This window comes from Equus asinus, chromosome 21 (genome assembly GCF_041296235.1).
Source record: "Equus asinus isolate D_3611 breed Donkey chromosome 21, EquAss-T2T_v2, whole genome shotgun sequence".
Lineage (NCBI taxonomy): Eukaryota > Metazoa > Chordata > Mammalia > Perissodactyla > Equidae > Equus > Equus asinus.
Window position 1 is genome coordinate 91,414,472 of NC_091810.1, and position 15,381 is coordinate 91,429,852.

General features: G+C 37.7%; 1 protein-coding gene across 5 annotated transcripts in view; it reads right to left on the bottom strand.

Moving 5' to 3' along the window:
- The window catches only part of PLSCR5 (phospholipid scramblase family member 5), a 28,900-nt gene that overhangs the window by 3,592 nt on the left and 9,927 nt on the right, over window positions 1–15,381 (bottom strand). For 3 of the 5 annotated variants that reach the window (XM_070493554.1, XM_070493555.1, XM_014838582.3), the window contains 7 exons: window positions 14,580–14,743; window positions 10,206–10,248; window positions 9,031–9,251; window positions 6,810–6,971; window positions 5,049–5,210; window positions 2,724–2,806; window positions 2,534–2,636 (listed from right to left, as the gene is read on the bottom strand). In XM_070493554.1, coding sequence (XP_070349655.1) covers window positions 2,768–2,806; window positions 5,049–5,210; window positions 6,810–6,971; window positions 9,031–9,251; window positions 10,206–10,248; window positions 14,580–14,743 — 791 coding nt within the window. In that variant the 3' untranslated portion in view covers window positions 2,534–2,636; window positions 2,724–2,767. Of the gene's footprint in view, window positions 1–2,533; window positions 2,637–2,723; window positions 2,807–5,048; window positions 5,211–6,809; window positions 6,972–9,030; window positions 9,252–10,205; window positions 10,249–14,579; window positions 14,744–15,381 lie in introns of those variants that run through there. The other 2 variants (XR_011496651.1, XM_070493556.1) reach the window with 2 other exon arrangements.

Genomic DNA, 15,381 nt, shown 5'->3' on the forward strand with positions numbered 1-15,381 from the left:
CACTGGAAAGTGAGTCTCGCTAGTGTCTCATGGACTCAGGTTCAGTGGGAAAGGGAAAAGTAGAGCACTGAAGACATAGACAGATCAATTGCGCCTTTAATGAGGAAGGGGAGACTGATGGGTCCTGACTGGTTGTTGTGTGCCAATTCAGGAGCCCAGTGCTGTAGCAGGTTTTTATGTAATACAACCAACTTTAAAATGAGTGCTCTCTTCTAAGAAGGGTTTTGTGCATGTGGGAGGAAGATTGGCCCTGAGCTAACATCTGTTGCCAATCTTCCTCTTTTTGCTTCAGGAAGATTGCCACTGAGCTAACATCTGTGCCAATCTTCCTCTATTTTATGTGGGATGCCACTGCAGCGTGGCTCATGAGCATTGCTGGGTCCACACCCAGGATCCAAACCTGCGAACCCCGGGCCGCCTAAGTGGAGTGCATGAACTTAACCACCATGCCATGGGGCCGGCCCCTAAGAAGGATTTTTATTTTGAGGGAGTCTCCATTAGATGTAGGTGCTAAGTGGCTCTTTTGACTAGTTTTTGGGTTCATTTAGGTATTTTTTTAAAAATCTAAAACAGTTTGTCACATTAAAATGCAGTATTTACAAATGGTGTTGCTTTTTCCCATTTTTGCCCCACTGTGAAGGTTTCAGTCACTGCTGTTGTGACATTGGTTACAAAATCTCTCATCGTAGAAATCAAAAGTAAAGGACGAGAGGAAGATATCAAAGCAGGATCATCTGTAGGAAGAAAATTGGGAACACGGAGCAGGGTGCGGGGGGTAGGGGGTAAAGACAGGTTCCCAGGCAGCCAGGCAGCCTGGTTTCCCTTTGTTTTCCTTTCGTCTTGTTACCCACCAGGAATTCATATGAAGCACAGTGCCTGGCATGTAATAGGCCCTTAGAAAATCTTAGCTACTTTTCTCCATTTTATTAGTTAATAACCATCAGGTTTAAAAGTGCCATTTCCTTTAGCTGGTTATAAATGGCCGTAAATTGCAGACACTTTAGTTAAAATAGATAAATGGGAAGGCAGGGAACACTGTGCTCCCCTTAGCCATCACCACAGCTCTGCCAGGTGATGGATGGGTAACCTGAGGAGGTTCAGGAGGACTTCACGTAGGTGTACAGCTGCCTGGCTGGCACACTGCAGGACCAGACTCAAGGTGATGTCTGTCACACGCAGGACTTTTGTTCCCTTCCGCGACTCCCTTGCTCCCGCCATGCGGCTGGTCCAGTTACACTGGAGGAAAGGACAGGACGACTAGGAGCAAGGTCGTGTGTGATTTTGAAGAGTGGTGATTCTTTGGTGATTAGCGCTTAAACTATTCTGCCCACCAGTAGCTCTTTAACAGCTGATCGAGGCAAAGCGTGGGTGCTGCCTGCCAAGGGTGGGGGCTCCCCGAAAAGGCGACCCTTTTCCTTCCCATCTTACACAACCTAAGGCCCTTACCCAGAACCCAGAAGTAAAGGGATATTTGTGTGCTATTTGGGGAACTTAACTACTACATATAATGTTATTTCTAGATGATAGATTCCTAATTCCCAAGAATTACCTTAGTAAGAGGTGGTTGGAACACGTTCCCTTTACCAAGTGAAGGATTGCCTGCAGTTTCTCTGGACAGCTTTTGATGTGGCTGGAAATTTGGGTAGTGTCAGTGTAATTCTAAACAACAGCTCAACGGCCAAATAGTGCTTTGCGTAAAACAAATTTGTTTCCTCATTTTGAAAAGGAGAGAACTATCGTCATTCATAAACTAGGAACGTTGCTCTTGTGTGGGCTTTGGAAAAGCGTGGCTAACTGGAGGCAGTATCTGGAGGACTCCAAAAACATTACAGCGGAAGGCATTAATTAATAAATTGACTGTGCTCCCTGACTTCTGTGTGTGCCTCCTGGATTAAGGCTTTATTTGTCTGTTTTGTTTGCTTGTTTTTAAGTCCTGGAGTTGTCCATTTTTGACAGCCTTCGATTCCTTTTGGACTGAACTTTCTCTGTGAATAAAGTTCCTGCTTTTTACCACTGCTTTTACTACCTTAGAAGTCTGTTTTCATGCTTATTTAAATCTCTAGCTTGGGTATGTATTTAAAGCATACTTCGGTTTTTCGGTTTATAAATATTAGCTTCCTTATGAAATGTAAGTGTGCCTTTTGCCACTAGAATGAATTGATTGATCTATCTTCCTTCTCATCTTTAAACCTATTATTTACCCGACTTTTAGCTTTTCTAACATAAAGTAAAAATGGCTCACTACAATAAGAAGATTAACAAACAAATTAAAAAGGACTGCTTATGAAAAAATATTTTAGAAATCCAGTCCTTTTGATTAGTAACCAGCCTTAGTACCAGGAAAACTTCAAAGTGCTCTCTAAACATTGAATTTTCATCAGTGATGCTGTAAGCCTTAGTTCTCATCTTTCATGCTTACCCATGCAATAACTTCAAAAAGATAAAAAGAGGAGCAGTAATCTCTCAAAGCACCCTTGTGCTGGGGCTGGTAATCTTGTCTTTCTCTATCATGCGTTCACAACCAGATAATTGCTTCATTATATTATGCTTTAATAAATATAATAATTAACATTTTGTTACCAAAAAAAGCAAATACTCAAACCATTCAGAAATGAAATCCACAGCCCAAGGGATTTCTAGAAGAAAATGAAAAAGAATTAGACAGCGTCAAATATAGACATCTTCAAAGGGAAAGAGATCATTTAAACTCGCCTTTTACTTACTGAAAAATGTTCTGCATATTTTATTGCTTTTGTCATCTTGCCTGTTATAGTCCAGCCAGTGAATGTTCAAAGAACATAAAATCCTACAAATAAATAAAGTGAATATGAGTGAATTCACAAAAGGGCAGCAAGTCAAATCAAGAGTGTCCCATGTAAACTTTGGTTATATAAAGCAGTTAATGTTTCACAGCAACATGCGATTTATTGCTAGAGAAAAATCGAAAGATTTTAAGCTTCATGACACTTAACGTGTCTAATTTTCAGGGCACACATAACTCGGAAACCTTATCTGCATCAGCACAGTATCATCAATCAAAATTGTGGGTGATCAAGACTTTGCAGATTTAGACCGTAGGGCATTCTGGGTCAGTGCAGGAGGTTGTAATGGACAATGGCCTTTGAACAAGCATTAGATACATCATCACGGACCCTGTGGGCAGTAACTAGGTGGTCATCTGAGCAAGTACTGGAAACTACACCAGAGAGAACTTTGGAGAGGGGATTAGAGCTGTGGGTTTTGGAATGGTAGCCTTGAACCAGAGGAGAGCAAAAATTAGGTTGTACCTGTGAAGTTTGCTATTTGGATCAGGGAACAACCTTACACTAGCACCTTTCTAAAGGTCTCTCACCACGAGGTAATGAAATGGGGATGGCACTTAAAAGTTCAAAACATAACTCTTCCCATGAAATTGTATATAGAAGGAAGTAATTGATCTTGGTAATACGTGTGAGGAATTGTTTTATAAGCTATACTGGCAAAAAAGAAGTGTGATGTTTTATAAAATTATGGTAAAAAGAAAAAAAAAGAAATGGATGGGAGTTGTTAGATATTCTCAGTGAGTATATTTCTCCCTCAGACACTGGAATTAAAAAGTTTTCTTTTTAACAGATGGTTGGGGTGTTATCTAGAGCTGTGTTTCTTCAATTTATAGTGCATAGGGAATTGTTGACGGTACATTTTTGCCATCAGCTGGGTAGGAAAAATAGGTGAGTAGAGCAGGTGAAAGATAATCTACTTTTTTAATATAAACATTAAGTATGGGGCTTAATCAGAAAGGCCAAATTCAGGTTTTGGGAAAAGGGTGTGTGTGCGTGACTGCATGTTTGGAGGGATTAGTGTTGAAATGCAGAATGATCAAAAACGGAAAAGAGAGCAGGAAGTGGCAAATTAAAAACCCATCAAGTGAACAGAGGAGAATAGGGAAATGAAGAAATATTGGGTGACCACAAGACCGCCGGGACTTGGTTAGCTTTGTAGATAAAAATGGGAATTGAGGGTAAGTGACTACTTAGTAAGTATAAAAACCTAGCACTCGACATATATTAATCCTACCTCCCACCAATGGTAGGGAACCAATACGTTAAAATAATTCCTCTAAAGCTCCTGGAGAAATAATCCTAATATATATATTTTTAAATTAAACTCTAAGTATCCATCAGTGATGTTACCAGGGAATTATTTTTAGTTAATATATTTCCCGAGTGTCTTTAGATGAGACTGAACAAATAGGGCCAATTTTTTCCCCCACAACAGTACACATTAATATAACCATAAAATTTAAGATTCTAAAACCCTGAAGAAGTGCAAGACATGAGAGGTAGAATGTAGGTTTATTTTAAAATTCCACGAGCTTTCGTGAGTGCATTGAAAATGATAAGCCGGGAGGGCGGTCCTGGGGTAAAATCAGGAGCAGGAGATGGCCCAGCATCTGGCACAGGTGTTACCTGACTTCTGCTCTGTCACCAATCTCCACACCAAAGAAGAAAATTTTAATGCAACTGGAAGTTGGGAAGAAAGGACAATGGCATAATATCTTTGTAAAAATGGAAACTGGCACATATTAACTCATCCCTGTCATTGCACGTATCTGTGTACTGATTGAAAGGGCAGGAAAACCATACTTTTCACATTCTGAATATCGCCTACCTCATTGTAAAGCAGTGAAACAGTCCTGAACTTTACCCAGGAGAAATAAGGTGATATTTATGTTTACATATTTTTCAGTGAAAGTGAAAATAAGCCAAAAATCTAAACAGAAGTTGAAAGAGAAGGGTGGCTCAAGTTTTGAGGAAATGATGCGTCGGGTTTGATGGTGCATCAATCCTCGTGAAGAGGGGCTTTGAGGACCACTGCGGGAGGGCCGCGGGATGGAAACGCAGGCGCCTACATTCCGACTTCTGAGAGTGTTGGTCCCCAGCCAGCCTTCTGTGCATAAAACTTACTCTTTGGGGTAAACACTGTGTAAAATGGGATCGACTCTATAGTAACTGACAAGCAAAAACGGAGAGACGTAAAGGCCCTACGCTCTTTCAGACCCTACTTACGAAGAGGAAACAAGCGCCGATCATGGCGGCTTTGACCGTCACATCCAGATCCGCAGGAACGTGAATTCCAAAGTTGTCAGCATTGGTGAAAACGTCGTTTACAAATCCTGACCAGTACTTTGAAATCTTCCCAATTGTGAGCTTTTCATTAATGGTCTTCACCTTCGAAAACAAAATATTGAATTTGAAGATGAAACAGATGGTTTTACATTTCTTATGTTTACCTGTGAGAGAGAGGAATTATTTTATTCATCATCTCTAAATGACAATTCGATGTTATTCATTTCTGTACATAAGTATAGGTTTGTAGATTTAACTTTCCAGTTCACTCTTCAGGGATTTTGCTTTTCTGACACTTTTCTAATCCATCATAATTCCTTTTTTTTACTTTGAGTTTTGTGTGCAGATGGAGAGTATAATAGCAATAAATAATTAAGGCCAGGCTACCACAAGATGGCAGCAGGTACATGGTCTCAGTTACATGGTCTAAGCATGAAGGTACTTCCTTTACCTGAGGTCCAGATTCTAAACCTGAATTCTTCATTGAAAAAAAAAAATGTTTGAGAAAGATTATAGAAGGAATTAACTTCATTTCTAGGTATAATTTGTTAACTTTTAAATTTTTATTGCTAAGATTTTATAATTACAAACACATTTAAATATTATCAGCCCTTGCTTTAATCTCATTTTCATATTATACTCATATATTTACTAGGTCATTTCTTTAAAACTAACCCTTGATCCTATTTCTGCATTAAAAAAGCCCTAATGTACCATACAGCAAATTCAGACTAATTTGACATCAAAAGTCTACAGTCCTTCTCGGCTAGAAGGAGTCTGCAGTTAAACTTTAGCAACTCTTCATTTGCTTGACCTGTTTCCTGTTAAGAGGCTGAAAGTGATTCAGTGTAAACTTTCACTTTCTGTATGGCAGCAGAAAATAGAAAACAGAGAAAGTTACTTAGGACATCCCCATACCATGAATACTAAAATTCTTATGTCTGAGTTCTCCTGGATCATGGGGCCTATGTTTATACTTTACTCTCAGGAAAGCCATACCAAGTCCTTTCAGAGGGGGCTGGAGTCTAGACAGCTCATTTTGCGAAATTTACGCTGTCTTCTCTGTGATTAGTGTTCCCTGAACTCTCACAAACTGAATGTGCTAGGTGGGATATACATAAATAAATGAAAAATAAATATATGCTTTAAAATAGACCATCTCCTCTGCATAAGATGTATTTCTAGAAGCTGTTCAGATAGTTCATATTGATACAGCTTGGATTTGCAACTACCCATTGTTTTATAACATTCAATTTACACAAATATGTTTATATGAGAGTAGGTTGTTTTACAAAACAAAGTTAGCAAGTCCTACGAACATAGCTTTTGAATTAGTGATATTTTAATGGCGTGTGCCTCTGAGGTGAGTTCTGAACTGGGATATGCCACCAGCAGGGCTGTAGGAAAGAAGATATAATTTAGGTGATTCTAGAAGGTATATATTTGCTTTATACCATGGGTCCTATAATTCCACGTACAGCAAATTTTTGTAGTATGTTTTAAAAAAAATTCTTGGACTTAGTTTCTCTGGAGTTATGAATTATTATTGACATGTACAGTATGGGCTTATTACATTATTTCACAAATATATTACTTTCTAAATTTATTTCAGAGATATTTCATTTGGACATTTTAAAAATTGAATTATGTTGCAAAAAATCAGGACCTAAGTGAAAACTTCCTTCATTTTGTTAAGCATACCTCGAAATCCACATCACCAAAACAGCCACATGTTGCACAAGGACCAACAATTTTCAAAATATCTTCTTTGTTTGCATTTTGGATTGTGAATTTAGGCAGAAAGGGGTCCCACTTCTGTGCAACATAACCAACTATAGTACCAGGAGGAGCTTGGATTTCTAACTGTAGGAAGAGATAATAATAACATAAGATTTTCTAAGGTTATTGTATTTTAATTTTACTATAATGTCAATTTACTTCTAAATAGTATACTATTATGAAATTACTTTCATTTTCCACAAATCATTCTAAATATATGATTCTAAGGAAACAAAGCAGCAGCATTTTTTTTTCATATTTCATAGAAACAAAGAAATTCACTGTATAGATACATGTTTGGGTCTACCCACTGAAAGTCCATGTCTTCGATCATACTTCCCTAAAGAGAACTCATCCTAGAACTCTCCTCTCACTCTGAGCACTGGCTTCTTTGCCATTTTTGTTCCAAGTACGACAGCTGGTCCAGTCTTGAAGTGGTTTCTCATGAGGGACCTCCTGCGTACTCCCTCTCAGTTGTTGTCACAACACACATCTATTTTTAAGGCTCATTTACCAATTATTACATATTCTTGAATTTTTTTCTCTTCAGATTGCCAACTTCCAACTTCTCTGTGTTCAATCAAAAACACATGCTTCTAGGGGCCAGCCCAGTGGCACAGCAGTTAAGTTCACACATTCCATTTCAGCACTCTAGGGTTCGCCAGTTCAGATCCTGGGTGCAGACTTACACACTGCTTATCAAGCCATGCTGTGGCAGGAGTCCCACATATAAAATAGAAGGAGATAGGTGTGGATGTTAGCTCAGGGCCAATCTTCCTCAGCAAAAAAAAAGGAGAAGATTGGTGGCAGATGTTAGCTCAGGGCTAATCTTCCTCAAAAAAAAACAAAAAACAAAAAACCCCCAAATGCTTCTTGTAGAGTTATGGTTATTACACACCAATGTGATTTCTGGCTCACTTCTTCCAAAGTGTTAACAACTAGCAATCACATTTTCAGGCTTTACTTTAGTATTTTACCCCATTACCCTTCATTCTCCTAATTTCTATATTTTCCATCATATTGTATTTCAAGGAATTTGTGCAGCCAAATCAAATCCTTTGTAAAATAAGCTGGAGGTGGGTGCAAATAATGAAAGTTGTTTGCTTTTAAATCAAGCCAACTCTCCTTCATCTGATCTTATTTTGCCTTTTCTTATTTATTTTATGTATTAAGTCCACAGTCTTATGGGCATGTCTGCGGTGGTCTTGGATAGACAAAGGTGGTTTCAATAAGACTGCTTAGAATTAGAGATTTGTTCTGGGATCACTTTTAAAGTAATTGATTTAAATTAACCACCTTGGTATTAACATTTATTTCCCATCCTGCTGGGTAGAGGACGTCTACACAGGCCCTCCATACAGCGGGAATAAGGACGCCTGGATCAAGTCCTTTATTTGACATTTCCTGGATGCCTGATCACAGGTAAGTTGCCTCCTCTCTCTAGGCCCAAGTTCCCTCAATTGCAAAATGTGGAGAGTAAGACCAATTCTTTCTAGCTCGTAGAGACGTGGTATCAAAGACATCAAAGTAAGTAAACGTTTTGTATCAACTTAACTGCATCATGTCCATGAAAGTTATTATTAAGGTCCCTTAAATAGTGATGAAAATTTATTATATACTAAAATAATAAAGTTGAATGATTCCCTCTGGGAGAATAACATTGCTTTTGGCAAACCTTGAAGTTTGTCATAAATGGGTGAGTGATATGTGAGATTCAGCAATAAAAACCACAGACTAGCCCAAAGAACCCCTTAGAAGAGTTCAGTATCACTCAGCACTTCCTGAACTTTGCTCCAGTTAGAGAAAACAAAGCTGGATTTACTTAATGGTGGAACTCATAGATATTACAATTACGTGGCTAACACAGAGATTCAGAGGGAGATGTTTCTCGTTTACATGATGCAGGAACTGTCTTCACCAATTAACGTCAGGGAAGCCACTACAGTTTTTGGCTGGAAAGGAAAAAAATTTAGTGAGTCACCAAATTCTCAAGGTATTCTGATTCTAAAGGAGCAAATGTACTTATTCAAACAATTGAAAGGTTCATTGCCCCATAGCTCCAGACAAACGCCATTTATTAAAAGAAATCATCGCTAATCCTTTCAGACGTGGGGAGAAAAGGATGCCCAGAGCAATGACGAACCTCTTGTAGGGAGCAAGGGCACCAGCAACTGTTACACCTCAGGGGTCTGTTTACTGTCATCACCTCCCGACCCGCGTTATCTGTGACCTTCAGAGTACAAGCTCGCAGGGTGGAGCAGAAAGTACGATTGAAGCAGATGCTTTCTTCCACTGCAAAGTAAAGTCTTTGTCCCAAGCTGTTTTTAATCTCGTATTTGTTGGAGGTCTCAGTGCCGAGTATCACTAACAGAGCAAAAAAGAAATTCATCAAAATAATCCATTGCTTAGTATCAAAACCTTTAAATAACTAAAAGGGGTAGTGTTATGAAAAGAAAACAGAGTGACTGATTAATGATTAATTATATGATCTCTTCTTTACACAAATCTACGCCTGTGCTCTAAAATTTGAGGACTTGGCCATGGTAATCAAAGGAAACTCTGAGAACAAAGCTGTGTGGTTAACAAATGTTGATTCCAGGTATGACCTACTTGGAAACATGTAGTACCATTTTTCTACTAAGGAAGCAATGCTATAAGGAGAAATCTAGTACTCAAAGAATCATTCTATCATTGTTATGGAATTTCCTGGGACAACTCACAGTGATAATAATGAATTTTCTCCAAAGTCTCTATCTGGTAATATGTCTATAGCTGCATGCTATCCTGCTGTTTATTACAATTTTGACATTTCAGGAATAATGTAGAATATTAAGGACAAAAAGTACTCTAGTAATTTGAATTCAGTTAGTCATCATTGTAAATTTGTGTATTGTTAAATAATTTACCTATCTGATAAATCACTGATGAAATAATAAAACAGTGAAATTTTATTTAGGTGTGTTTTCAGTTTTTAGTCTCAACCTTGATTTCCATTTCTGAAATTATTAAGAAAATTTAAATTGTTAGCAACTGTGGAAATGATCACAGGTCTTTTATTCTTTTAAGATTAAAAATAATGTTAGATTCCTAATGACAAAATGCCCAAAAACTTGGAGAGTTTTATGCTTTTAGGTTGATCTATATCAGACTAATAATTTTACTTTCAACATTTAAAAAAATAGACCTCATACTCTTTTTGATCTAATTCTATCCTAAACATTTACCTTTATTGCTTATAAAATATTTAGATGTAAAGAGACGTCTGACACCGAAAATATTTTCAACAGTTTTAATAAGTACAGAATATAATGTACTTACTTCCAAGAAGCTCCACCTGCTGGTGTATAATTATCAGGTCTAGCTGTTGAAGGATGACATAAAGGAAGGGAAAAGTGTTACATCGCAGCACTTGGAAAACTTTTGGAGATATTACTATGGGCCTGTTTACTAGACTACATGCAATTAGGTGATTTTCCTGTTCTCTGCTAGGGAAACGCTTGAAAACAGCTCACGTTTTATAGTGAGTGTGAGAAGATTCACCGTAAAATAAAAGAAGATATAACTATCAAAGAAGATAACACATTTTTTTATTCAAGTAAAGATAAAAAAGGATAAGAACTCTGAAAATTCCAAGTAGAATTCCCAGAATAACAGTAGAATTTGTGGTGAACTCTGTGTTCTTTCTGTGGTAATGGAATAAAAATGTAGTTCTTGGAAACAATACTTTGAGAAGATTTTTAAACAATCTCTGAATAATAATGTCTAAGAGGTTTTAAAACTCTCTCTTTTTTTTAATGAAATGATGCAAAACAACAATGGTCTGAGTGCCTGGGCTGGCCTCTCAGCCCTGCCTGCTCCCCCTTCACTCTGCCATGCTGGAACTCATTCCTCACAGTGAGTTGTTAACGCTGAAAGAGGTTATTCACACCTTCCAGTGGACCAGAAGAAACCCAGAAATCCTGCTAATACCAACAAAAAACCAATTTAAGTAGAATAAGAGTTATGCTGCTAAATGCGTGACATATAAAATTTGCTTTATAGAATTAGGAATGAAAATTTACAGAGGTAAAGTATCCATACTTAGTTGAGAAATGACTATATTAAAACCTATACAAAGGATATTTTTTAACAGGAAATATTAAAAATGTGTTCTTAGAATGGATTTATCTGTGTATATTTTGAATTTGATATTCCATACTTGAAGATTTACTCAGGTGAAATCATGAGCATGAATACAGTGCTGATCATTGTCTTTTTGAAGGCTTCATTCCCTATTTCACCTGAAAATTCTCTTCACTTTGTTCTCCCTTCACAGTGGTCAACTCACTGCTAACTGTTAAACTGAAGTATTCGTGACTAATATTTGGTATTGATTTAGCATCTCAAACCCAGAAAATTTGAAGTTGCGTTATTTCCTTCATTCTCCTTGTATATACTAGGGGGAGGTAAAACTAATATCATTTTCTCATTTTATATCTTATTGATAAAAGAGTGCCTGTGGACTCTTTTTTTAAGATTCACAAAAAATATTTTTCCATAAATAATTTAAGATTTAAGATATTCTAAAACCTACTTTAACAATGATGGCAAAAGCTTTTTTTAAAAAAAACAAGAATCCGTTTTTGTAGTGTAGTGTTCTTAGTTCTGTTCTGCTCTTTTGAGAAGAATGGAAGGTTGGAGGAAGAGAAGAGGTCAGCCTCAAAAAGGATATCCACGATTATTTAACAGTGGATCTTGCAGGAGGAACTTAGGGGAGGAGGAGGGCTATGGGGACAAGCCCAAAGTTTGAGTTTAGAAACTTTGAGTATCAGTGTCCTAGATCAAGTTTTAGTCTTGAAATTATCAGCTGAGATCCACTCTGCAATGACAAGGGAAGTTTGCCTCTCTAACGTTGAATAACTGCAGTTGTTTATTTAATGACTAACCTGAGGTAGTGACTGTGTTCAATATTTCGACATGGTGTCTAACTGAATCTGCATGAAAACTCAGAGAGAGAAATATCATTACATTCTACGTGCGAGGAAACAGTCCTAGAGAGATTAAGTAGTTTGCCCAGATCACAGAGCTTGTCGATGGTTAGGCCAGGATTTGAACCCAGGCCATGCTGCCACCAATTTTGACATGCTTTCTACTCTGTTGTACTGGCCTCACTAAACTAATCTGGGAGAGACAATTCTTAAGTGACACTGGAACTTCTGAGTACCTTTCCTCCCTGTTTTCTCTGCTCTTCTACTCACCCCATCCTCTGTAGGAACATTTGATATGATCCATCTCTGTGGGCAAAGCTCCTGGATTTGAGGGTCTCGTTTTCGGTTGTTCTCGTCACTTCTTTTAAATAGCCCTGGGCCACTTATGAACTGTGGTCCAAAAGAGCCCTTTCCGTCCTTTGCTATTAATGGATGGACCAGGAATTGGAAACTTTAAACAGATTGAATCATATATTCCGGTGCCAGGGCAAGTAAAGCATTCCTTAAGGAAACCTGATGACAGCCTTGGATCTGTAGCCTAAGAATCAATTTTTACGTATAATTTATCAGGTTTACAGGTATCAGTGATGCCATTTAATATACATACTTCAAAATAAGTTGGATCTTAACATGTGTCTTTGCAGGCTTTAACTCACTACTCACGTACAGGTGACTGCATTACGGTAACCAGCCTTTGACACCTATAGGGTAAAGTGTTATTGACTGTTATGAACATGTTACTCCAATCTGGAGAGAAAATGTATTAGTTTTATTCTTAGGTTTAACCTACATGAACAACACATATATACATAGATATATACATAATTGGGAATTTATTTTCAAATTATTAATGAGAAGACTTTCATAGTCATTGGATGGACTTTAGTAAAAGAGAATAAATGATTTTTTAAAAATTTTACTTTAGTTTTGTTAATTTGGAAGAATTTTATTGTTTATTTTTCTGTTTATTTATTGAAGAATGTACTATTTCTAAATAGTCATAACTTTATTTAATTCTTATGGTTTTTAGATAAAAGCTAACGCATAAAAATTCATTTCATATATGTCTCTTACAGGTTCATTTATAAAACTTTTAAAATGCTCATTCATCCTACTATATGTGTACTGCATTAAAGCAAATAAGATGTATTCTTTACTATAGAGATTATAATTATCTTTCCCTTTGAAGTAAAATATTCACCAATTTGTGGCATATTTTTGTTTTCTGAAAGAGATTACCGAAGGTATATTTTTGGAAATTGACTTCATTTTGGAACTGAAGCCAATGGGTTCATATCTCTATTTATTGAATGCGAACACAATGTCTTCACGTCAAGCATCTGGCTCCGGGTGTGTCATCACTCATGGATGGAAGAGGAATATGTGATGACCATATGTGATCATCAAACCTCAGCCCTCTGGCACTGGTATATCACTTTTATACTTGGCAAAACCTTGTCTGACAACATTCCCAAACAGCTTGCAGCAGTTAATCAACTCTAGTCAGCTATTACAGCTGATCCTTTCTGCAGATGGAAGGTGGTGGGTCGGCTTTTCCAGCTCTTTTACATATCTCCCTGAGCTCTCCAGTCTCTGAAGTACATTTGTCTGCCAGTGGGTTTCTGGAGAAGGCATCTGCAATTATAAACATTTTCCCAGGAACATATGCTGCATGCAGCTTAAACCCTATCAGGCACAACAGAAATCTCTTGTACCTTAAGGGAATTAACACAGAGATTTGATTTTGATAAAGGAGACAGACTTTATAGTTTGAAAGAATGCCAAACAAGCTGAAAATCACAGCAGATGTGCTGACATCTCAATATTAGTGTATTTCTAATCTTTTGTAGGATAAAATACAAAAGTAACAATAATATGCATAAATATCAACTGCTATTTATGTGCCTTATAATTCAGATGATGATATTTCTTGATTGATTTATTTTGAGGCTTCAATCACTGCTGACCCTCCCACGACTAGAACAGTGATTATATCTAATAATAATATCATCTTTCAAGCAAACTGGCCTGGAGATGCAACAGTATCAGAAGACAAAAGTGCTAACTTGATAACTTGCCTTCCCTTGGAGTTCCATCCACTCTTTGAGATTCAGTTGAAGACATTGGACTTTCTGCTCATTGCGGAAGTCTCTCCTGAGAACTTTGATCTTTAACACCCTCTCTCTCCTCTGCACACCTGCACAAATTTAAGTTGTCTCCTGATCTGGCCTAAATATACAGCCTTGAACTTTTTGTCAGCACTTTTTTTCTTTGCCAATTAGGTTGCAGAAGGTTTGGGTGAGAGGGACTAAGTTTTATGGCTTTTTATATGCCTTGATTATAGCAATTTATCCTCAATAAATATTCTTTAATTCAATAGCTGTAGGTATTATTCAATTCCTCCAGGATGAATTTGCTGAGACCTTGAGCAGTGAGCAGAAGGAGGATAAACATGCTAAACAGCTCAATCAAAAATGTTTCATCTCGTCACTCTGGCAAATAAATAAGGAAAATAGAAGTGGCTCTAAAAGAAAACATAAATTTCTTCCCAAATAATAAAGAAATAAATAAAATATAAATTTTATAATTTCATGATTTATAATTCTTTTCTCCTTTCGGCAAGTTATTCATTAAAGTCCTTCAACCTTAGTTGAAAAGCAAGAAACCAAGTCTGTATTCATCTTAAGTGGAAAACCTTTGTAGAAACAGAGATAAAAACAAACACCTGGCTTAAATATTCTAGACCAGGAGGGAGACCGCCTGGTGGAGGGAGACCCGGCTGCCACACTTGGTTCGCTGGGTTGGGAGGTGAGAGCTGAAGGCTGCGATCTGGGCCTGGAGCTCCAGGAAGAAAACCAGGGAGACCTCTAGTTCTGTGGTTCTGTGCATCTGCAAGAGAATGAAAATCCCAGCCCATATTTAAATTTAGGGTGTCGCATTTAGTTTGTCTTATAAGATTTGTCACTTCTTATTCAGAGGGTGGCGGATCTCCTGCTGCCTCCCACGTTAGTGCCCTGCCTTTCATTTTCCTACTTAGTGTCATCACCACCTGACCCCTCAGCCAGAGAAAGAGGAATGTGGAAGACTGCTAGCAGTAGTTGTCAGAAAAAATTGGATAATTTGGGCAAGATGAATGATTTTAGAAAATGTGTTTTTTGAAGGCAAGTAAAACTAGTGTTTAAAGGGCAGAAAAATTATAAGCTACAAAAGGAAAATAAATGGTAAAAGGAACTAGATATTCTCTACTCAAAATGAGATAACCTTAGACGTACGTTTTGAGTCACAGTTAGGACTTTCAAGGCATGTTCTCCCTTCCCCACATGTTATGAGGGTGCCTCATAATCTCCATGAATATTTGTCTCTTTTTGTCAATCGTACTGCTATGGCTAGGTTTAATTCGGTGGTTCTTAGACTTTACCCTGCACCAGAGCCACCTGGAGGGCTTGTTAAAACACAGATTGCTGGGCCCCACGCCAGAGTTTCTGCTTCAGTAGTTGGGGTGGGGGTGGGCCTTGAGAATTTGCATT